At 40.3% G+C, this 25,661-nt stretch overlaps 1 protein-coding gene across 3 annotated transcripts in view; it reads left to right on the top strand.

Moving 5' to 3' along the window:
- LOC130906692 (transcription factor COE1-like) overlaps positions 1 to 25,661 on the top strand; it is a 68,616-nt gene that overhangs the window by 26,579 nt on the left and 16,376 nt on the right. For all 3 annotated transcript variants that reach the window (XM_057821235.1, XM_057821234.1, XM_057821236.1), the window contains 4 exons: positions 15,690 to 15,771; positions 23,093 to 23,234; positions 23,380 to 23,513; positions 25,303 to 25,429. In XM_057821235.1, coding sequence (XP_057677218.1) covers positions 15,690 to 15,771; positions 23,093 to 23,234; positions 23,380 to 23,513; positions 25,303 to 25,429 — 485 coding nt within the window. The remainder of the gene's footprint in view (positions 1 to 15,689; positions 15,772 to 23,092; positions 23,235 to 23,379; positions 23,514 to 25,302; positions 25,430 to 25,661) is intronic.

Below are 25,661 nucleotides of genomic sequence, written 5' to 3'. Positions count from 1 at the left end.
GATTTTTTAAAATGGTGACGGAAAAAACTGAAGCCCATCTGTCATTTTGACAGGTTGCAATTTACACCCCAGACCACAGGGTGGCGAGTGAGGATATTAATTAGCTATTGTCTCTCTTGATGCATGACGTTGTTGGCCTTACTCGGAAAAATGTCAAGGCAACTGAGTGTCCGAAGTTTCTTCAAAAAGCCCCAAAACGACGATGGTGTTGATTAAAGAGGTGAAAAAACAGGGACTGCACAAGCGGGCACGCAATTCAAGTCCATGCACACCAGGAGGAAGGTGTAAGACTCCGTTCAGGCCACAGCAGGTGAACTGTGAACTGTTTTTGTCACTGCGGGGAAAAAGTTACATATTCATCTGCTTGATGTGTGATGGCACGGTGTGGATTCTCTGTTAAGCTTGTTCGGACAGAATATTAATTTAAAATGAATGAAAACTAAATACTATTGAATATGTTGAAGCGGTATGCAATGTTAAGAGTCTTGTTAGCTCGAAATGCTGTGTCCAGCCGCTGTAGCTCTGCTGCTCACTGTGAACTCTCTATTCAAGCCGGAACAGTCACGTGACTGTGTTGTAGCCGGTAACGCGCTCGGCCAAATGGACACACAAGTACGGAAAGTGAATTATGCTAAACAAAGGGTCACCACAATGTCATTATTATCATTTTAAAAATTTAAGTGACGGGTAAAAATAGATTATGACCGGATTTTTATGACCCTGTCAGTCAAAATGACAGACAACGAAAAAGTCTAGCGCAACCTCTGATCTTACTTTAAAAAAGTAATTAAGTACAGTTACAAATTACTTCTCCCAAAAAGTAATTGCATTAGTAACTCAGTTACCTGAATGTAAGAGTAATTAGTTACTTTTAATTTTCTAGTTAATTTTCATGTTTATTTTTCTCAAAAATAAATCAATAAATAAATAAATAAAAAAAAACAACTGCCAATTTCTTAAACCTAGTTTATGCCACCGGAGTTAGTCCGGCTTTTGTCATTTCCCTGCCCCGGCTTCAGAGACATGACAACTGGGCGACATACTAACCTGACCCGAGACGCTCTTCCAAGCTTTTCCTCGCCTTTCGAAAATGAAAAATCACACGACACTACCCCGACTATTGTGACATCCGGCGGCGGGGTTGATCATCTTCACCGATCAGCCAGCCCCTGGTGACGAGCAAGTTTAGGCTCGTCGTTCTGCTGCGGCCTCGCAGGCAGGCAGTGCTTGTCGCCGGGGACATAGAGGGGAATGAACGCCGAAAATGTCACATTCTCGGTGGACAAACTGGCTGATGTCGGAGCGCGTGGCTGCCCGAGCCCAAGCTGAGAATAGCGCTCTATAGGCAAGCACGCGAAGAGGGCCATGTGGGGTCGAAGTCTTGACACAATCGAGAACTAGAGATGAGAATGGGGGGCTCCTCGGGCCCAAGCCGAGGATAGCGCTCTATAGGCGTGCACGCCTTTATCGGCTGGCGACCATGGTGTGCGACAAGCAGCCGGTCATCAGCCGAGTGGCCTTCCTGGTGGACAGGGAGCGTTGTCGCCTACAAAATATAAGCCACCTCCTGATTAAAACGTTTGCTATGATCCCAGTATTTGACATAACATAAAACACGTAGCTGACTCACTTCATCATCCGTCCAAAAGTCTCTTGATCGTCAGACTTGTTTTGCCCATTGTTTGCGGTGAACAGGATCTTTAGGAAATCCAAAAAGCCTCACACCACTCTCCCTGGTGTAGCAACAAAAGCCGGCAGCACATTGAACTGGCGTGATGCAGAAAACAAATAATATGCAAAATCAGCTGAATCCTTCTGCATACGATAGTAATGGCTGTATCGTGAACAGTGTTGTTAATCTTACGTTAAAAAAGTCATTAATTACAGTTACAAATTACTTCCCCCCAAAAGTAATTGCGTGAGTAACTCACTTACCTGAATGTAAGAGTAATTAGTTACTTGGCAAAGTACCTAGTGATAATTTTCATGGTTTTTTTTTCTCAAAAGAAAAACACAAAAAAAAAACAACAGGTCATACAATGTGAAGTTTTTGAAGGGTTTTTGGGACAATTGGCCCTAGCCCAATTCTTTACCCAAAACTTAACTAAACACAGGGGTATTGCGGATATTGCGATAACTAGATAGTAACCTTTGCTATGTGTGGAAGTCATTTAATGTTGTGAATCAACCATTAAAAGTTGTTAAAATTGCTCCCGTTATTGCATTAGTTCCCTTCTGTCTATTTGACATGTGTAATTTTAAAAACTGTTTCATTATTTAAAAATAGATTTAAGTTAAGTTTTGCCGATTTAGGAGTATTTTAGATAAAAAGTTACTTAGGTTCGCTAGGAAGGTTCTGTACAACAGAGCTTTCTTGAGAAGTCTACTGCTTTAAGATGGCGGCTGTTTACTAACGCATCTAGTTCTTTATTATACTTGTTGCTAATGCCGCCGTGTTTGTCATTTACAGCTAGTTCTGTATATATGTGATATCTACCGAAGCATCATGTGGGCGTAGTTTGTAGGCTATCGGCTACAGTCAGGTATTATTGGAGCCACCTAGCATAGTAGTATCGTGTTGGCAACGGCGTCACACTCCCTTGCCTCCACCCCACTCCCGCTCTGCTCTCTTATCTCCGTGAGTCCATCTTTTTCAGACTTTTATCGCGTCAGTCAACCAACATCGCAACGCATAGTAACGCACACCTTTCCCGCCTCAGTAACGGTAACGGCGTTGCCAAGATGAGAAAAGTAATGAATTAGATTACTCACTACTGAAGAAAATATTCTAATGCCGTTATTAACAACACTGGAAATGGCTAAATTAAACTGAAAACATAACAAAATTAAATTGCTACTGTGTCATAGAGCCGAGGAAGAGAGTCCATCGTCCATCTTTGGAAATGTGTGGTCTATTTTGTTGCCGATGTTAGGGTCCGCAACTGTGGGAACAAGATTGTACCTCAAAGAAAAAAAACACACTGGGATGCGTTCAAGGGTTTATTAAAAATCACTCACAGCTACAAATCAAGTCAGAAATCTTGGCGTAATTACTGACTCAGACCTAAAACTTGACAGCCATCTAAGGGGCCGTTTACATGGTGACTCTCCGAGAAGACGAAAAATTTCATGTTTGCATTTATATGATTTCGTTGCCTGGCACGGCCAGACCGTTCTCCCTGTGTTTTTCAAACACTGAGAGTATAGTCTGGGACCCAGCCCATTAACGGCCTCTCGAGCAAGTAGAAAATCAATCGACAAATCAGATTTGTTTCTTTGCGTGACGTATTCTTAACGAGCAATGTCACTCTTCCTCATCGGAAGTCGTCTCCACAACAACACAGATGGCGAACAGGAGAGCCTGTTCCAATCCACGGTAAAATCAGTTTTAAATGACCAAAATCACATCGACACAAGTCATTGACAACAGTCTGTCTCGTGCTAGCCATGTTGAATAAACTCCGCTCTCCTCGTAATGTTTACTTCCGCGCGCAAGTCCCTCGTCCCGCCCGTCGCTGATTAGTCCATTCCACTGTCTGTTTGCTGTGGCTTGCTCCGCCCTGGAAATTTTATCCGCTTAATGGTGGCCAGACTCAATAGCTGGAACAGCGGTGAGTCTGGAGTACCAGGCTAATGATTTCGTCCCCATTTGAACAATGTTGCAATTCCGCATGAAAACGATGTAGTATTCATGCCAGGTCGTAGGGGGCAGTGCAGATTTACAAGGCGACAGCGAATGATGCACTTTGACCTCCTCAGCCCAGAAGACAACATGCCCGCCCACTCCAAGCAATGGCATTTTCTTTTGTTCAAAAAGGCACAAAAATGGAAACATTCAACCTATTTAAATTAAAAATACAGTGGGGAGAACAAGTATTTGATACACTGCCGATTTTGCTGGTTTTCCCACTTGCAAAGCATGTAGAGGTCTGTAATTCGTATCATAAGTTCTCTTCAACTGTGGGGGACGGAATCTAATACAAAAAAACAGAAAATCACGTTGTATGATTTTTAAATAATAAATTTGCATTTAATTGCATGAAATAAGTATTTGATACATCACAAAAATCGAACTTGATATTTGGTACAGAAACCCTTGTTTGCTATTACAGATACCAAACGTTTCCTGTAGTCCTTGACAAGGTTTGCACACACTGCAGCAGGGATTTTGGCCCACTCCTCCATGCAAATCTTTTCCAGAGCCTTCAGGTTTCGGGGCTGCTGCCGGGCAACACGGACTTTCAGCTCCCTTCATTTTCTAGATCTAGATTTTCTATCAGGTTCAGATATGGTGACTGGCTAGGCCACTCCAGGACCTTAAGATGCTTCTTACGGAGCCACTCTTTAGTTGCCTTGGCTGTGTGCTTTGGGTCGTTGTCATGCTGGAAGACCCAGCCACGGCCCATCTTCAGGGCTCTCACTGAAGGAAGGAGGTTGTCAGCCAAGATCTGGCGATACATAGCCCCATCCATCCTCCCCTCAATGGTGCAGTCGTCCTGTACCCTTGGCAGAGAAGCAGCCCCAAAAAATGTTTCCTCCTCCATGTTTCACGGTTGGGATGGTGTTCTTGGGGTTGTACTCATCCTTCTTTTTCCTCCAAACACGACGAGCCGAGTTTAGACCAAAAAGTTCAATTTTGTTCTCACCCGACCACATAACCTTCTCCCATTACTCCTCTGGATCATCCAGATGGTCAGTAGCAAACTTCAGACGTGTCTGGACATGCACTGGCTTCAGCAGCGGGACCTTGCGTGCGCTGTAGGATTTTAATCCATGACCGCGTAATGTGTTTCCGATGGTTTTCTTCGAGACTGTGGTTCCAGCTCTCTTCAGGTCATTGACCAGGTCCTGCCGTGTAGTTCTGGGCTGATCCCTCACCTTCCTCATGATCAGTGATGTCCCACGAGGTGAGATCTTGCATGGAGCCCCAGAACGAGGCAGATTGACCGTCAACTTGAACTTCTTCCATTTTCTAAAAATCGCTCCAACAGTTGTTACCTTCTCACCAAGCTGCTTGCTCATTTTCCTGTAGCCCATCCCAGCCTTGTGCAGGTCTATTATTTTATCCCTGATGTCCTTACACAGCTCTTTGGTCTTGGCCATTGTGGAGAGGTTGGAGTTTGTTTGTTTGAGCATGTGAACAGGTGTCTTTTATACAGGTAACAAGTTCAAACAGGTGCAGTTACTTCCGGTAATGAGTGGAGAACAGGAGCGGTTCTTAAAAAAGCTGTCGACTAGTCGGGACAGCTCTACATTAAACGCCGGGGAGCATTGCCAAAATGTTGAGCGGAGTTTCAGTTTGTTCCACTAAACTCAAACTGACCACGGTGAAGATTCGTTTCGAAAGGATGTGAGTGACTGGAAAAAATTGGCATTAAATTGGAAATCTCAGCAGGACACAAAAATTGGCGTCTACTTAGCCACAGAAAAACACAAGCGCTAATGCACACCCGCACACACATAGCTGGGACGCCTGTATTTACGAGCATGGGCTAAGCTACTAACCGAGCATATATCTTGTAAGTTAATTTTATTGCTGACACCGCATTTCTGTGTCATCAACATGTTTTGCCCACCCTGCCACAAAAGTCAAACTCTGCCTATGTGCGCCCTGCGCCAAAAGAAAAGCATGCATCACAAAACAAAAGTCAACATGATAATCAAATACACATTTCGCGAAAGGGCAGAACAGTCATATTAATAAAATAAAGTAAAACAATTTCTGTAATGTAAAGTACAATATGATACTATTTACTCGACGAAAAAAAAAAAAAGGATTAAAATGGCAGACGGGAAGCCGGCGTCATAAGTCGAAATCACGTAAGTCGTACACGTCGACTTCCTGTATTCAATTGTTATTTTGATCATTTTATAAAAATGTTTTTTCATTAAATCTCAAAACAGAAAAAAACTGCACTCACATATTTATTCTTTTTTTTTTTATTAAAAAAATATTTCAATATTTAGAATGAATCATTTTTTGTTTGTGAACTAACAAACAAAAACGAGGGTTGTTTTTTTTAAATGTAAACATTCTAAGATTCCTGTCGCCCTTGATGAAAGCAGATATTGAATTGTAATTAATCAAAATAAAATATTCCTCCATTTATTTCCTACATTTTTGAATACTTATTCAAAAATAGTTTGAATTGAAAAGCAATCAGTACCATTGGCGGGGCTAGACGTCCAATTCATTTTGACTGGCTCCTCCCAGTTAATGCCAGCCAATGAATTATTGTCAAAAAAAAACTGACTCATCTGCTTTGTGTTTGTGTGTGTGAGTGCGTGCGTGTGACAAAAGTCAAGAGCGATGTTATCACTTGAACATGATCAGGTCTGGGATTTGAAGGGGGTTGTCGCGGGGTCTGAGCATTAACCCCGCCCCTCCACTTCCCCCACAGTCATTGAGGCCTTTATAATTGCCCGTTTTAATTGGAGGCCTCTTAACGACCACACACACCCGGCCAATCAATTTGCACCCTTACTCTGTGTGTGTGCGTCCCATAGTTGAGGCCAGATGGGGTCAATGGTGGGGGGCATAAGGGTGCTGTCTTTGAAATAGGGAAGGCTGTCAGCCAATGAAAGCCAAGGAAAAAAACCTGACTGCACAACCTCTAAATCAGTATTTCTCAAATAGTGGGGCGGGCCCCCCAGGGGGGCGCAGAGCAATGCTAGGGGTGGCGCATGTGACCTTGAGGAACATTTTTTCCGTAGTAGATTAAAGTGTAATTGCACATCCACTCAGTGGGTGGCAGTGCTGCTCTCATTTTCAGTGTGTGCGCAGTATTTTTTAACCAAACAAAAGCACACAGCAAAGCGCACCGGACATATGAAAAGCTAAGACAAGGAAATATGTCGAAGCATAGAGGAAGTCGGACATCCGGGCATTTAATGACATTAAATGGCCACAACAAAGCGTCGCCATATTGAAAATGGGGCAAAAGACGAGTCACAACCAGTTGCTCTGTCGTGCATTGTAATACAAACGCGTTTAACTTTCATTTTATTTGCGGTCTTTTTTCCGTCAGAATGACTAAAAGTTGCTGAGTTGCGGGTTGTCACACAAGGAAGAGTTGGGAGCCGCATTTGAAGTTCTTCATTCTTCCACGTGAGAAGAAAAGGAGAAACAAATGGCTGAAGCAATTAATCGAGGAACAGTAAAAGAAGACGGTTCCGTGGACTATTTTCGCCTGTGGGAACCTAAATCCAAGCACATTTACGTTTGCAGCCGACATTTTATTACTGATGAGTAAACTTTAATTTTTGCCCCAATTAGCTGCTAGGATTCAATAGACTAGGCACTGGTTATTATTACCGTGACCGGCAACTCGCAAAGCTTTATTTTTCTTTTGCCGTGAACTGCTCTGATTAGTCAATCGGTATATTATTGGCCTGGTGGGAATTGGTTATTTTGCCGTTACGTGCTAACGGCTAAATAACGCTTGGAGGCGAATTACCGGTTACGGCAGAAATAATCACTTCGTATATACTACGAATTTTCTCAGTTCCACACAGTACACATTCCACGTAAATGATAAAGGTCAATTTACTGGCTGACTTTATGAGGTAGTTGTAGATGTTTCCGAACTCCACTGCAGGCCATTCCTTTGTTTATCCAGCTATCAGCTGCGACTTTGTATCGGCAGCTTTGTAAGCCAATAAATGCTAATTTTAAATTGCATCGCCTCCCCGCGTCTGTCGGAAGTGACTCGTGATAATAGTAAGCCATGTTTAAGACGTTTTTATGAAAAAAGACGCAAAACACACCTGAAATATATGAATTTCAGACATTTGTCTATGGAATGTTTAGCTGTGCGTTCCCCCTTCACAAAATGGCGACACGTTGCTAAGCGAGGTGACGTCATCGTGACATCACGCCGACTTCCTCCATATGTAGCATTTGGCTTTGACTTTTAGTACAGTGGCGGACGAGGAAAGACCAATCTGTTTACTTTGTCTAAAAATGTTCGCAGCGGATAGCAGGAATTATTTTTTTCAGCGTAAACGCGACGAATATTGCCAACAATGCTCCTGCTTAGTCAGTGTTACATAAGTAAACCAGCGAGTACTGTCAGCATTATATAAGGTGGCATACATAGTAGCTTAGTGCAAAATGACCCGACACCATAGCAAAGGAGCTGATTTGAAATTGTCCCTCCGTCCAATGACACTCGTTTTTGTTCTATTAATTTTTGTTATTTTTTCAGTCTAATTGTTTGGCATATTATCCTAATGAGTTAATGTTGCTCATCAATTTGAATTTATTATTGTTTGTTGTTTATTATTGATTTTATTAAATTTTAATTTTTAGTATCAAACGGTCAAAAAATGTATCGAGTGTATTTTTACAGATGGGTGTGTTTTTGTTTTGTTTTTTTACACTTTATTGTAAGTTGATCTATATTACTTTTTTCTTTTAATATTAAAAGAACACAATGGTATGCAGGGGTGTACTTATAATCATAAGAATTTTATATACAAATGATATTGCAGCATATTTATAGTGGCGGCAGAGAGTTGGGGGGGGGGGGGGGGGCGGAACGTTTACGTCTTCCTGTGGGGGGCATAACAGAAAATAATTGAGAAGCACTGCTCTAAATGATTGCGATGTCAGTATAGGTAATTTATTGTTATAACGCGACATTCATTCATATATAATCGCGTATCGTCACGAGGGTGGGGGGGGGTGCTGGAGCCTATCCCAGGTAGGAGGCAGGTTACACCTTGAACTGGTTGCCAGCCAATCGCAGGGCACATAGAGACAAAAAACCATTCACCTACCATCAGAGGTGGGTAGAGTAGCCAAAAAATTGACTCAAGTAAGAGTAGCGTTACTATAAAAAAAATAATAAAACTCAAGTAAAAGTAAAAGTCATCCAAAAAATGTAGTCAAGTACAAGTGAAAAAGTATTTGGTGAAAACAATACTCAAGTCATGAGTAATGTTGTGAGTAACTGCTAACGATGTTTGATATTTATTTATTTATTTATTATTTTTTAATCTATATGAATGGTTATTATTATACACTACTATATTTTTTTATTTATTATTTTCTAATCTATATGAATGGTTATTATTATACACTACTATATTTTTTTATTTATTATTTTTTAATCTATATGAATGGTTATTATTATACACTACTATAACCAGGGGTGCACATAAGTGGTCCGCATGCGCGCATGCGTACTGGACGTAGACAACGCGCTGGCCCTCAACGGCTTTGATACGCTTTTGCGTACCGATGGCTGACCACTGTATTTGCAGCGGACACGAGAAAATAACTTCTCAAAATGTCGAAGAGGCAGGCCACACTGAGGTATTACTTCCGTGTTCCCCCACCCCCGTCAAAAGACAGACGACAGAGACGTCACCGGAGCTACCGAAAAAAAGGACTTGTGCTGAAAAGTGGCTACAGGATGTACCATGGCTAGAAGCAAATGATGCTCGCATGGAAATGCGGTACAAAATGTGCCGTGAGAATCCCAATGTCGCCGATAAGAGCAGCGCATTTTATGTTGGGTCAAAGAATTTCAGCCATCCAAACTTTGAAAAGCACGAAAAAACAGAGCGCATGTGGCAATTACGCAAAATATCGATGTCAAACAGGACCCCACTCGCCCTATGGACAAGTGGCGGAATAAAGGTAATGAACAGCGAAATGCACTGACAAACGTGTTTTTGCTCGCATTTTACAAAGCTAAACATGCACGTTCAATGAGGTCTTATGAGGAGGACATCCCACTTTTAAAAAGGCTTGGAGTTAATGTGGGAGCCGCATAATGCCCTTTATTTTGAATAGGTGCTTTTTATTTCTTTACATTTCACTTCAAAGTAATGGCAATTTTGTTGTGCCAGTTGATTTTAATCAAGCATTAATTGTTAATATAATTAATTAAAGTTAATTGGCTCTAAGTGAAGCTTGTCATAAATTTAGCGCATCGGGCGGGTCGGCTCTCAAGCTCAATGAGGACCAAGTCACATCTCCAGGTCCTCCTCTGAGAACCTGGGCAAAAAAATTATGTGCACCCCTGACTATAACCTATTACATAACCACATTAAGCCAAACAAAAACACACACAAAAAATCATTGAATTTCAGTGAGAGAAAAAAATCTACAGAAATGAGGCATCATTTGTCCAAATAGCCTGAGTGCCCTCTAGTGGTTAAAACATTTCCCATAACAAATTATCTACTCCATTATGAAATTAAAAGGATCATATCGCCGGTTTTCTGTGGTCAATTGGTAATAAATAAAAACTGAGAGGAAGGTTAAAATCCGTCCTTTCGAGTCATTATGACTCCACTTAATTTTTTTACGGTTCTTTAAAGACGCCACGTAATATAACCTACGTGATGATAGAACGGCAAGCTTGAATCTGATTGGTATAATGGAGTCATGTGATTATTGTTGCTGATGACTCAATGGTGAAACTGGTAGAGCCACTGTTGGGATCACTGGCAGAAAAAAAGTAAAAATTTTATAGGTATGATAAAGAGGGAAAATGTAACAACTAGTGTTGCCCAAAGTAGCAAATTAAGTGTAGCAATTCTTCTTCACAAATCTATTCAAGTAAAAGTAAAAACTAAGGCTTAGAAACCTACTTTTAGAAGTGGATTATTATCGAAAAGTTACTTCATTAAATGAAACCCGTTACTACCCACCTATCCCTACCATGCATATTTTTGGGAGGAAACCGGAGTACTTGGAGAAAACCCACGCAGGCGTGAGGGAAATATGTAAACTCAACAGAGAACCAATAATCTCAGAACTGTGAGGCGGACGTACTAACCACTCGCCCACCGTGCCGCTGATAATGCGCCATCACAGTCATAATTGTGGTATGATTTCATTTGTACGAAAGCGTATTTGTCACATAAAAAAAAAAAAAAAAAATTAGTACTGCATCAAGTTTTTACATGATGTCATTCTGAAGTTTCCTAAATGTTTCAAAGTGATACATGTTCACATTTCTATATAATAGTTATCGCATTTGTACATGATTATATAATGTAAAAACTAGGGTTGTTCCGATCATGTTTTTTTGCTCCCGATCCGATCCCGATTGTTTTAGTTTGAGTATCTGTCGATCCCGATATTTCCCGATCCGATTGCTTTTTTTTGCTCCTGATTCAATTCCAATCATTCCCGATAATTTTTCCCGATCATATACATTTTGGCAATGCATTAAGAAAAAAATGAATAAAACTCGGACGAATATGTACATAAGTACATGAGTACTGTATTTGTTTATTATGACAATAAATCCTCAAGATGGCATTTACATTATTAACATTCTTTCTGTGAGAGGGATGCACGGATAGAAAGACTTGTGACTTTGTATATTGTGACTAAATATTGCCATCTAGTGTATTTGTTGAGCTTTCAGTAAATGATACTGCAGCCCTTCAACCCAAATGCATGATGGGAAGTGGAACCATGACTGTGCGGAGTGCTACCAATTGATATATCTTCTCTGCGTTGGGAAATAACATAAGGTGTTAGGAAAAAGATCAATTGCTACCTTGCTTCCCCACATTGCTTCCCATGATATTTCTAATCGTAGGGAGAGGGATTGTAAGGCTTTAGCCAATTAAAAAAAGGCTGCAAAGGCTGCCAAAATTCACTCTACTCATTTACGCTGCCTTTTATCTCTATATAGGTAATACGGCATCATTACAGATTGAGCGCGACAATGCGTGAGTGGGTCGTGCAACGCATGCATTAATTGCATTAAATATTTTTACGTGATACATTTTTTAAAAAAATTATTACCGCCATTATCGGGATAAATTTGATAACCCTACCTTAAGCCTAAACTAAAGACTCTGGATGAGTGTAACGTATCATGTCTGTAACGTTAAATACAATTAGGAAACGATTTATTTAAAAATATATTTATATATTAAAAAAAGGCATGACCGATATTTTTTTGCCGATTCTGATACTTTGAAGATGACGTGATCGGGACATCTCTAGTAAAAACGTTTTATGTAAAAATTTGAAGACTATTATGTAAAAGTGTGACAATGATCAAATATGAACAGATGATAATTGTCAAATAAAAACGTGATAACTGTCACGTTAAAATTAGGGCTGTCAAAATTATCACGTTAACGGGCAATTATTAATTTTTTAAATTAACCACGTTAAAATATTTGACGCAATTAACGCATATGCCCCGCTCAAACAGATTAAAATGACAGCACAGTGCAATGTCCACTTGTTACTTGTGTTTTTTGGAGTTTTGTCGCCCTCTGCTGGCGCTTGGGTGCGACTGATTTTATGGGCTTCAGCACCCATGAGCATTGTGTAATTATTGACATCAACAATGGCGGGCTATTAGTTTATTTTTTGATTGAAAATTTTACAAATTTCATTAAAATGAAAACATTAAGAGGGGTTTTAATATAAAATTTCTATAACTTGTACTAACATTTATCTTTTAAGAACTACAAGTCTTTCTATCCATGAATCGCTTTAACAGAATGTTAATAATATTAATGCCATCTTGTTGATTTATTGTTATAATAAACAAATACAGTACTTGTTGTACAGTATGTTGAATGTATATATCCGTCTTGTGTCTTATGTTTCCATTCCAACAATAATTTACAGAAAAATATGGCATATTTTATAGATGGTTAGAATTGCGATTAATTACGATTAATTAATCTTTAAGCTGTAATTAACTCGATTAAAAATGTTAATCGTTTGACAGCCCTAGTTAAAATGTGATAATTATTCATCATTAATATCACTATTTATTTTAATCGTTTGACTGCCCGAGTTAAAATGTGATAATTATTCATCACTAATATCACTATTAATTAAAAATGATTAATCATCTATTCAAAGTATATCAACGCCTATCCAAAATCCAAACTTCCAAAATCAAGAAAAAAAGTCTCCACAATCAATCTGTATATTAAAAAGTGTTTATTTTGTATAATATTATTTATTTATTAACTCAAATATTCTGGTTGCTTGAACACGAAAACTTGAATATTTCCTATATTGCCGATTCGACTTTTAATGTGTGCTCCCGCGTGTTGGCAGCGTGCTCGTGCGGCGTTGTGAGGAGGACTAGACAGTGTGAGGTCGAGAGGGGTCAGCGTGGCTGTCCTGCGCCGTGATAGGCTGTCACCCGAGGGTGAGAGGTCAGCGTAATTAGCCATGCAGAATGGCGGCGCACGGTGTTCTGAGCCAACCGAAGCTCGTTAACGCACACTTTTACACTCGGACCTGCCACGGCGCTCGGTGCTGCGCCGTCTCACACGCACACACTGTACCTCCGCTTTGTTCTCATTCCACTTTTGTCATGTCGGTTGAACCTCCAGGGAGGAGGTTGGAAAAGGGCCTGAAGCAAACTTAAACAGCGCAATTTTAAAACTTCCCAACACGATGCATTTTACTTGCCTTTCAAGCAAGACAGTCATGCCTGATTCATTGATTCATCATACAACCTCAAGTATCGAAGCACTTCTCGGCCATCTGACGACCGATCTAATCAGCGGAAAGAGGCGGGTGCTGCAGATGTGACCAGGAAGCCACTATCTAGTTTTTGTAGCTAGGTCAATTTCAAAAGTCGGAAATAACACTTAATTTGCTCGTTAAAAGAGGAGCAAAGAACGTCACTAAAAGCTTTATTGATGAGAAACAACGTCAGTGGTGGATTAAGTACTCACTTTTTTTTACTTCAGTTAAAGTACAGATACAACTGCAAAAAATTACTTAAGTATAAGTGTCTTAGAAAAAATACTCAAGTAAAATTACGAAGTACTTCCTTTAAAATTTACAAGTAAAATGTAAAAGTATTTTCTCCCAATGCGAAAATGTAAAATACGTATATATTATATACAGTGGGGCAAATAAGTAATTAGTCAACCACCAATTGTGCAAGTTCTCCTACTTGAAAAGATTAAATAGGCCTGTAATTGTCAGCATGGGTAAACCATAACCACGAGAGACAGAATGTGGAAAAAAAAAAAGAAAAAGAAAATCACATTGTTTGATTTTTAAAGAATTTATTTCCAAATCAAGAGTGGAAAATAAGTATTTGGTCACCTACAAACAAGCAAGATTTCTGGCTGTCAAAGAGGTCTAACTTCTTCTAACGAGGTCTAACGAGGCTCCACTCGTTCCCTGTATTAATGGCACCTGTTTGAACTCATTATCGGTATAAAAGACACCTGTCCACAACTTCAGTCAGTCACACTCCAAACTCCACTATGGCCAAGACCAAAGAGCTGTCGAAGGACACTAGAGACAAAATTGTAGACCTGCACCAGGCTGGGAAGACTGAATCTGCAATAGGTAAAACGCTTGGGGTAAAGAAATCAACTGTGGGAGCAATTATTAGAAAATGGAAGACATACAAGACGACGGATAATCTCCCTCGATCTGGGGCTCCATGCAAGATCCCACCCCGTCGCGTGAAAATGATAACAAGCGCAACAATGAGCAAAAATCCCAGAACCACACGGGGGGACCTAGTGAATGACCAACAGAGAGCTGGGACCACAGTAACAAAGGCTACTATCAGTAACACAATGCGCCGCCAGGGACTCAAATCCTGCACTGCCAGACGTGTCCCCCTGCTGAAGCCAGTACACGTCCAGGCCCGTCTGCGGTTCACTAGAGAGCATTTGGATGATCCAGAAGAGGACTGGGAGAATGTGTCATGGTCAGATGAAACTAAAATAGACGTTTTTGGTAGAAACACGGGTTCTCGTGTTTGGAGGAGAAAGAATACTGAATTGCATCCAAAGAACACCATCCCCACTGTGAAGCATGGGGGTGGAAACATCATGCTTTGGGGCTGTTTTTCTGCAAAGGGACCAGGACGACCGATCTGTGTAAAGGAAAGAATGGATGGGGCCATGTATCGAGACATTTTGAGTGAAAATCTCCTTCCATCAGCAAGGGCATTGAAGATGAGACGTGGCTGGGTCTTTCAGCATGACAATGATCCCAAACACACAGCCAGGGCAACAAAGGAGTGGCTTCGTAAGAAGCATTTCAAGGTCATGGAGTGGCCTAGCCAGTCTCCAGATCTCAACCCCATAGAAAATCTGTGGAGGGAGTTGAATGTCGTGTTGCCCAACGACAGCCCCAAAAACATCACTGCTCTAGAGGAGATCTGCATGGAGGAATGGGCCACAATACCAGCAACAGTGTATGAAAAGCTCGTGAAGAGTTACAGAAAACGTTTGGCCTCCGTTATTGCCAACAAAGGGTACATAACAAAGTATTAGGATGAACTTTTGACATTGACCAAATACTTATTTTCCACCATGATTTGCAAATAATTAAAAAAAAAAATCAAACAATTTGATTTTCTGTTTTTTTTTCCCACATTCTGTCTCTGATGGTTGAGGTTTACCCATGTTGACAATTACAGGTCTCTCTATTATTTTCAAGTGGGAGAACTTTCACAATTAGTGGTTGACTAAATACTTATTCGCCCCACTGTATTTTATTGACTGCCATTGACGTTGAGAGGGCTTGCAGCGATAGCCCTCCCAATCCAAATAAATTGGACGTCTATCCAGATCAGTGGTTGTCAATGAATTAATTCATCTTTCAATATAAGGATCCCATGAACAAGGAGTTTTACACATAATCCCATTGTCCACAATCATGTACAGTTCTATCCTCTAATTCACATCTTTTCATATTTTGACAGGTTTTTCCTCAAATTTTTCCTGAAGTGCAACCAGAATTGCCTGAAGAATGCCGGAAACCCAAGAGACATGAGGAGGTTTCAGGTACGTGCACGTGTTACAAAAGTGTCCCGTTATAGTCAAACAGACAGGAAGTCAAGAGAACGATTATGTCCACATCTTGATTATTTCCTTATCGCTACCGCATACCATCCGGAAGAAACCACTTTACTACACTTGCGGACCTGGGTGGGTGGGTGTGCGTGTGCGGGTGGCTGACAGCAGCACTAAGTGTAAGCGTGTCTAATTGTGCAGCTTTATTGTAGTGGAACCACAGGAGACAGCTCTGTTTCTCTGGGAGATAATTAAGCGCTGGACGCGTCACAGGCACCATGGCACACCACCACAAAATATACACACACACACGTTAGCACACACCTATAGCTGTAGTTTTGTCTGTGTCTGATATGTCAGATATGGTCGAAGGCACAAGCAAACTTAACACCCGCTTAGCAGGCCAAAACTATTCATTTTCATTTGACTTATTAGCATAAGCGGATTTTAAGGGGGGGCAGGGGGGCCAGCCCCCCCCAGTGGCCGAAAAGTGTTATTAAATGTAATTGACTTTCCTATATACATACAAATTGTAAAGCAATAAAACTGCAATAAAAATGAATGAAATGAACAAAAATATATATTTTATAATATATTTTATATATTTTATAATGGATCAAAATTATTTTTCGAACAGATCATGTGACTAGCACCTTAGACGGTCATTTGCTTTGCATATAATTTTCATTAAAATATACTGTATATCTATATGTATATTAGGGGAGGGCAATTTTATTTTTCAAATGATTTTTTCTTTTATTGAAAATATCTAAAAATAATAAATATAACTTTTTGAGGGATGAAATTAGGGCTGCAGCTATCGAATATTTTAGTAATCGAGTAAAATCCTATCGATTAATCGAGTAATAGGATAAAACATATTTTTTAGGTAAAGCACAATTATAAATATACATGAGAAAAAAAGACATTTCATTTAATATTGAACCATTTTCAGTCAATCAATGTCTTTATTTTAGATGTACATTGTTGAAAACAGCTAACAATTGCCTCTCAGATGTGAGTATAATAAAAAAAAAAAGACCAATGCACTGCTTTCACTCCAAAAACTTTGAGATCTTATAAAAAATATATATATATTTCTTACCTAAAAATGCCATTACGCCTGATAACACACATCACTGAAAAGTTAGGTGTTTTTCCCGCGTGTTTCAATTGAATTTCCATTTGTGTCAAGCCATTTTTAAGTTCTAGTTAAGTTTTAAGTTAGTCTAAACTGTAAGTCCTGATAGGATTTTTAGTTTTTGCAGTGTTCAAAATAAATGTATCGTAACATATCAGGTTATATAATATGGCGGGGATATTTGCATGCGTTCCTGAACGCACCGCGTGACGTGCGGGGGTGAGGGAGGTGCAGGAGAGCGAGAGACGTTCCTTCATGTTGTTGTTATTGTCGTTCCACAAGTTCCCAAAAAAGAAATAATTGCAACCCAACGAAGCGGGTGACTCTTTGTCAACGTTACAGGATGATACCTGCTGTATTGGAGCACATTAGGAGCCAGTGCTACTTGGTGTTTTATCCAGCAATGACTACTGAGCTAAAATTGACAGTTAGCGGTATCATATTTTCATTTTACACCCTCATCGCTCTACAGCGCTATATTTCACAGATTAAATAAAGCCTGTATGTAAGACACGTTAGCCACGCATCGACAGTGGTCTTAATAGAAACCTAGCCCTCCGCAGGGCTAACGGTACGTACATGAGCGAGTGACAGTAACGTTAATCTAATTAGCGTTGAGAAGTGTACTGCTTTAAGATGGCGGCTGTTTACTAACACCGCTGACTCTGTCATTTCGCATCTAGTTCAAGATACGTGTGATATCTATGAGACGCATCAGATGCTACCTGCTACCACTGCATCATGCGGGCTAGTTTTTAGCAACGACGGCGTAGTTTGTAGCGGCTGTCAGCTGCAGAAAGGTTTTTTATATATTTTTTATTGCTTCTTCCTCTACGTGCGCGACATCAGCGCGTTGTCCCGCATTAAAAGTAGTCCGGGTAAAATGTGATGCTTAGAGCTGGCAAAATTAAACGATTCCTCGAGGTGAATAAAATTACTCAGATCAGTTTTTAAACTCGAGTTACTCGAGTTGCTCAAGTATTCGTTTCAGCTCTAGATGAAATGATTGAGACACAAATGTCCTACCCTTAATATGGCCCAAACACAAAACTTTTTCAATGAAAAATTAAGTCAAACTTTAATTTTTCAATCTCAAATATTTTTTCGCATTCAAAAACTTTTTCTATGATTGAAATTTTTTCTCTTTTTGATTGAAGTGATTTTTCTTTTTAAACATATATTTCTTTAAGCAACTTATTTTTTGATTGAATAATAAAGACAAAAATGTCCTGGCCAAAATGGGGCCCAAACACAAACGACTTCAATCAAAAAAAGAAAAAAATCAAAGAAAAATAGCTTTCACATGCATTTTTTGGGAGTTTTTTGAGTTTGAGTTGGGAGTTGTTTTTTTTTTTTTTTAAATGAAGCGATTATTTTTTTTGGTTGACAATATATATTTTGATTATTATTCAATCAAAAAAAAGTTGCTTTAAAGACACAAATCTACCTCCATATGGCTCCGCTCAGGGGATACAATTTTTGACGGTGGTAACTACATTGGCACGACACCGGCCGGCGTACCATATTCAATGGATGATGATCTTGGCGAAAAGTATTGCCTAAGCAGCCTGATTTAGAATTCCCCTCAAGAATGATGGGAAACAAAAAAACACTCATTGTCATGAGTTAATAGCTATGTTACATTAACATACCGGCCACGTTCGCATTTCGTTGTTCATGCATCATGTAACATTGTCATACCATACACTTATTCAGCATGTTGTTCTCTATTGTATTTTTATTTTAAATTGCCTTTCAAGATGACATATCTATTCTATATGTCAGATTTTATCAAGTAAATTACCCCCAAAATGCGACTTATACTTATCGTCTGAAAAATACGATATATGCCGCACTTGATTATAAGCCGCAGGTAAAGTCTTAATATGGGATATTTACAGTACATCGAAAGATAGAACAGTTTAATTGATCAAATTAAATATCATTAATACTCTGTGTCCTCTTCATCCATATTCTGCTTCATTCATATGTAACTGGTGTGTTCACAGCTATTCTGAAACCAAACTATAAACACTACAACAAGTCGCAACTCTTACCACGTGGAAAAAAAAAACAATTTAACAATTTAATCAACCATTTTATGTCGATATTTTAGCTCGCAGCGGACGAAGTCCACCTAAAATCGGCATAATACTTAATGAGATCTGGGCTAACAGCTGTCAGCGCTAGCCTTAGCATAGTACAGTAGCTTCTTTGTATCGCACTGTAATTGTCCGTTCCTTTGAATTCTGTGAAAGTACTCATGGCTAGCCTAGCTTCCTTTGTTGTTAGCACCATAGGCGAAGTTTGACTTTTGGGGCAGGGGGGGCACAGCATGTTGATGACTCCGAAACGCAGTGTCAGCAATTAAATTAACGTACAAGAATATTTATAAGTTGAAAATGAGCATTTTTTTTTTGTTTCCCAGCATTGTTTTTTTGTTTCCCAACATTCCAGAGGGGAATTCCAAATTAGGCTGCTTAGGCTATACTTTTCGCCAAGATCGTCATCCATTAAATATGGTAGGCCCACCGGTGCATGCCAATGTAGTTACCCCGGGCCCAGTCAAAAATTGGGCCCCTGGGCAGAGCCACTGTGCTGCGCTGATTTGCATCATTTCCGTGTTTTGGTGATGTAGTTATCTACGAGGTTTTAAAACATGGAACATACATCGGAAAAAAAACCCAAAAAAACCAACACTTTTTCTGTCGTATAACGCAACATACCTACTGAACGTAAAAATGCCAATGTTTCACTGTTTTACCCGTAGGATGACCTATAACTGTTATTACTGTCATTGAAGTCCTGTATAGAGTTTCTCCAGTTCAATAAACGTCGATGTCCAAAATGTATAACCGTGGTTCTGTTATGGCTTCAATTAATTATTTAAGTCACCCTAACTCATAACTTATGTGTGTGTGTGCGCTCCCGCAGCCAGGGGATGCAATTTTTGACGGGGGTAACTACATTTGCAAGACACCGGTGGTGGCTCTGTTGTACAATTAGTGTCTTTAGTAGGGCAAATTGAAACTCACCATTGTGACGGTGGTCTCTAGCGTCCACAGTTTCAATCTTTGGTTCTTGTTCAGTAGTTGCTGTCGCTTTTGAAAGCTTAGGTTTGAAAAAAATTAAGTATACCCATCTCCTTGCCTCTTCGGTCCTCAGGTGGTTTTGGCAAAGCAAAGCAAATGACCGTCTTAGGTGCTAGTCACATGATCTGTTCAAAAGATAATTTTGACCCATTATTAAAAAAATTTTTTTTTTTTGCTCATTTCATTCATTTTTGTTGTTTTATAGCTTTACAACTTTTATCGACTATTTTTTACCGAAAAAATCTTAATTTTAAAATTATATACTGTATAGACCCCAATCACCAACGTCACAAAATCACGTGAACGCTGTATTGTGCCGCCATATTGTCCGTCATTGTGTGTCCATATTGTCAGTGACCGTAGTTTGTAAAGGTGAATCCACTATGGAAGCCCCGGTGCTTTCAGACGCTGTAAACTCATTGGATGAGTTGCATAAAAGCCGTTATTTGGAAAAGCTTCGGTCGATACAGTCGCCAGATCCATATTTGATGCCCAAACCGATGTTTCCTCCCGTCCGGTCCCGTCCCGTGCGTCAGAGCTCGTCCTGAGACCACAAAATTTCCAATCATACTCCAGTTTATGTCACGATGAGGAGTCGGGGACTCAAAATCGGCACCGGCCCAAATATAAACCGACATTTGGTCAGCTGAGCGTCACCGTTGTCACGATTGTAAAATGAAACTTGATCGACAACGGGCCGGTTTGTGCCGAAAAATAACGCCCCGCGTGAAATGTCCCCCCTGACGGGAGTGCTTATTTATAGCTTTATTGATGTGAAAACATCAAATGTTTTCATGGACGCATTACAGTAATGGATTTACGACTGTAAGATCAGTTTTAAATAATTAAATTACACAAAATATTAGTACTGTATTTTAGTAACAAATCGTGGACTGGGCCACATAACCATCTTTGAAAAGAAATGTATTAGTCTACAGGTTTTTACGACCATATCCCAATGACAATCACACAGGTATGACATTTATTAGTTCAAGCAGAGTAAAATAATACATATTCACGATACAAGAAAGTCGTTTCCGTGTGGGCGCTCCGTCAGGGGGGACATTTCATGCAGGGCGGCTATTTTTCGGCACAACACATGTTGCATTCACCTTCTTGCTGCGTGACCATGGAGACGAGCTTCGTAGTGTCCATCTGATGATGTCTGCGATCGTGTTGGCATCATATTGATGTTTTCGCCGCTGTCTGACGGCTGTCAACACAAACGCATCATGGACCGAGATAATCAAACTGTGCTGCTTTAGAGATTTGCCCTTTTAACAATGGGCACACAACAACTACTAAAATGACCGTTTACTGCAACCAACCGCCACACATGCCTTCACCATTTGATTAATCAATGGTAACGATTGTCAGGAAGGTTTTTGGTTTCGTTTACTAGGCGGTGATTCTCTAGACAAGCAGAAAAACACGCAGTAATAGGAGGAATGTACGTAGCGGTAATATGTAAACACGATGAGCTGACGGACAATATGGCGGCACCACTCAGGGGGGGCGGAGTTGTGACGTCACGTGATTGGGGTCTATAGGAAAGTCAATTACATGCAATTAAACTTTCTGGCCACGGGGGGTTGGGGGGGGGGCAGGCCCCCTTTGAAAATCCGGCCCCCCCTTTGAAAATCTGCTTATGGTTAGCACCAAGCATCAAATAGAGCTGATAAAATCTCCACAGTTGCTAACAAATTCAGCTTGTAGCATGCTAGCATAGCAGCTTTGTTGTAGAAAACTGGATATAAAAAACACTCAGGTGACTTGAAGTTCTGCTCTGAGACCCCCAATTTGACCAAATTTCAAAATTGTCCTAGATGCATGTGTGATACATCATTGGAAAGCTTAAAATTTTGATTTTCTTGGGGAAGAAAAAAATTGAACAGGAGGGTATTTGAAAAAATAAAATAAAAATTAAAAAATTAAACAGCAAAACCCCAACTGGAGGTAAGAGCACGCGAGAGCAGAATTTAAGATGCCATGATTTTAACGATATATTATCGCATACTTACCTTGTTTCGATCCAAAAACTCCATGCAGCATGTGTCATCGACTGTCAAGACACATATGTGAATGGCCAAAGCTGGATTTTTGGGGATTTCATGGGTGACATATGGTAATATAACAAGGGTCGCAATGCAGAAATCGCAGACATTAAGTAGTGGTCGAGATGTTCTTTTTCATATATTTACCCTTTTAAACTTTTTTTTCAATTTTTCTTTGTTTGGATAAATTATTTCTCATTTAAAATAAAGGAAGAAAGGCAATAGTAACAATACAATTAAGCGATAGTTATAAGGGAGATATCCGTGACTTTTTTACAGACACCATTTTTTTCATTGCGACGTAATTTGTTTAAAAGTTTAAAATATGCGAGTGAATAATTTTTTGCATTTTTGTTTTTTAAACAAAATATTAGACATCAATTAATGATTCTAGGCTAAAAATGAGAGACATTTTGAATAATAAATAAGATTACTTACCTTCTTTTTATGGCTAGGTTGAAACAAAAGCAGTTGCGCGACGTCTGTAAAAGGCGGTTTTCAGGGTAAAACGGACAAATTAAAAATACTTCGGGGGCTTAATGCGCCATGAATCTGCTTTGGCAGTATATAGACATTGTTCTATCAAACACAACAGTTGTTTTGGCTTAAAATACAGCAGTTCCTTTCAAAGAGGAGGGCAAGAGCAGAAACTGCTTTTTCAGTCTTGTCTGCGTTTTCCGCCATATCCTTTTTTTCTGTCAAGCAGTTATGGTTAGCCTTGTTTTTCGGTAGTGGTACCAATGGTCTTACCTTTTCACAAATATAACATCAGTAATGCTCTTGCTAAAAGTTCTTTCAATAGTGCACTCCATGCGTTCACTTTGGAAATGCTGAGTTTTGATAGATAATGGAACATTGAGCTAGTATGTAGAGACTTTTAACGGACAAAGTTTGCCTTTCAACAAAGTAGCATGAATGTAGTTAGCTTGTAGTCCAACAAACATGGTTAATGATCAACTTTGTAAAAATCGTTTGGGATTATTCAATCTCCCATGTACTCATTTCCCCGAATTCTCCATTGCAAGGTGGTGGTGTCGACAACGGTTAACGTGGATGGTCACGTACTCTCAGTGTCCGACAACATGTTTGTCCACAACAACTCCAAACATGGACGGCGGGCCCGCAGGCTCGACCTGGCCGACGGAGCGCCGTCGTACCTCGACCATGGTAACACGCTGCAATGTGCGTGTGCGTGTGTGTGTGTGTGTAAACATCATGAGCAGCAGATGGTTGTTGGTTTAATCCAATCAGATGATTCCTGCCCGTCCATCTGCCTCATCAGTGTAACTGTACATGTGTGTGTGTTGAGAAGGAGCGTCCCCATGCATCAAAGCCATCAGTCCGAGCGAAGGTTGGACCACAGGAGGGGCTACAGTGATCGTCATTGGCGAAAACTTCTTTGACGGCCTGCAAGTCATCTTTGGATCCATGATGGTTTGGAGCGAGGTGGGCTTATTGACGGAAATAGACGTCTAATCCATTTTGACTGGAAGCTGGAATTTAGGTTCTTTGCATACAGTGGGGCAAATAAGTATTTAGTCAACCACTAATTGTGCAAGTTCTCCCACTTGAAAATATTAGAGAGGCCTGTAATTGTCAACATGGGTAAACCTCAACCATGAGAGACAGAATGTGGAAAAAAAAACAACAGAAAATCACATTGTTTGATTTATAAAGAATTTATCTGCAAATCATGGTGGAAAATGAGTATTTGGTCAGTACCAAAAGTTCATCTCAATACTTTGTTATGTACACTTTGTTGGCAATAACGGAGGCCAAATGTTTTCTGTAACTCTTCACAAGCTTTTCACACACCGTTGTTGGTATTTTGGCCCATTCCTCCATGCAGATCTCCTCTAGAGCAGTGATGTTTTGGGGCTGTCGTTGGGCAACACGGACTTTCAACTCTCTCCACAGATTTTCTATGGGGTTGAGATCTGGAGAATGGCTAGGCCACTCCAGGACCTTGAAATGCTTCTTACGAAGCCACTCCTTTGTTGCCCTGGCTGTGTGTTTGGCATCATTGACATGCTGAAAAACCCAGCCACGTCTCATCTTCAATGCCCTTGCTGATGAAAGAAGATTGTCACTCAAAATCTCTCAATACATGGCCCCATTCATTCTTTCCTTTACACAGATCAGTCGTCCTGGTCCCTTTGCAGAAAAACAGCCCCAAAGCATGATGTTTCCAGCCCCATGCTTCACAGTGGGTATGGTGTTCTTCGGATGCAATTCAGTAGTCTTTCTCCTCCAAACACGAGAACTTGTTTTTCTACCAAAAAGTTCTATTTTGGTTTCATCTGACCATAACACATTCTCCCAGTCCTCTTCTGGATCATCCAAATGCTCTCTAGTGAAACGCAGACGGGCCTGGATGTGTACTTTCTTCAGGAGGTGGACACGTCTGGCAGTGCAGGATTTGAATCTGGCGGCGCATTGTATTACTGATAGCAGTCTTTGTTACTGTGGTCCCAGCTCTCATTCACTAGGTCCCCCCGTGTGGTTCTGGTATTTTTGCTCACCTTTCTTGTTATCATTTTGACACAATGGGGTGAGATCTTGCATGGAGCCCCAGATCGAGGGAGATTATCAGTGGTCTTGTATGTCTTCCATTTTGTAATAATTGCTCCCACAGTTGATTTCTTTACATCAAGCGTTTTACCTATTGCAGATTCAGTCTTCCCAGCCTGGTGCAGGTCTACAATTTTGTCTCTGGTGTCCTTCGACAGCTCTTTGGTCTTGGCCATAGTGGAGTTTGTAGTGTGACAGACTGAGGTTGTGGACAGGTGTCTTTTGTACTGATAATGAGTTAAAACAGGTGCCATTAATACAGGTAACGAGTGGAGCCTCAACAGACCTTGTTAGACCTCGTTAGAAGAAGTTAGACCTCTTTGACAGCAGAAATCTTGCTTGTTTGTAGGTGACCAAATACTTATTTTCCACTCTAATTTGGAAATAAATTCTTTAAAAATCAAACAATGTGATTCTCTGTTTTTTTCCACATTCTGTCTCTCATGGTTGAGGTTTACTCATGTTGACAATTACAGGCCTCTCTAATCTTTTCAAGTAGGAGAACTTGCACAATTGGTGGTTGACTAAATACTTATTTGCCCCACTGTACCTGCACAGTCGCACCAGTCTATGACCGTCATTCAATTATCCCTCCCCTCTTTGTATATCTGCATGGCGGTCAATGGCAAGTGTTCACTAGATTCTTATACTGTTGCTTCCGCAGCTAATCACACCCCACGCCATCCGAGTGCAGACGCCACCGCGACACATTCCCGGCATGGTGGAGGTCACGCTGTCCTACAAGTCCAAACAGTTCTGCAAGGGCACGCCGGGTCGTTTCATATACACGGGTACGCAAGCAGATGGTCATAAAGTGTATTTGTAGTGAACGTTAACATGCTCCTTGAACACAACTAAATAAAAAGCTTGCTCTTCAAGCACATTGGAACAATTAGAGAGAAAACACAGCGAACTCAGACGCGCGCTTGACATGATGACATCATCGCAACAGGCGTCCAATGACCTTCCGCCATGAAACTGGCAAATGTTTTTTTCTTGTCCTGTCTTGTTTTGTTGGCTCAA

The sequence above is a fragment of the Corythoichthys intestinalis genome, chromosome 18 (genome assembly GCF_030265065.1).
Source record: "Corythoichthys intestinalis isolate RoL2023-P3 chromosome 18, ASM3026506v1, whole genome shotgun sequence".
NCBI lineage: Eukaryota > Metazoa > Chordata > Actinopteri > Syngnathiformes > Syngnathidae > Corythoichthys > Corythoichthys intestinalis.
Note: the sequence above shows the minus strand (reverse complement) of the source record. Positions and strands in the feature narration are given on the sequence as shown.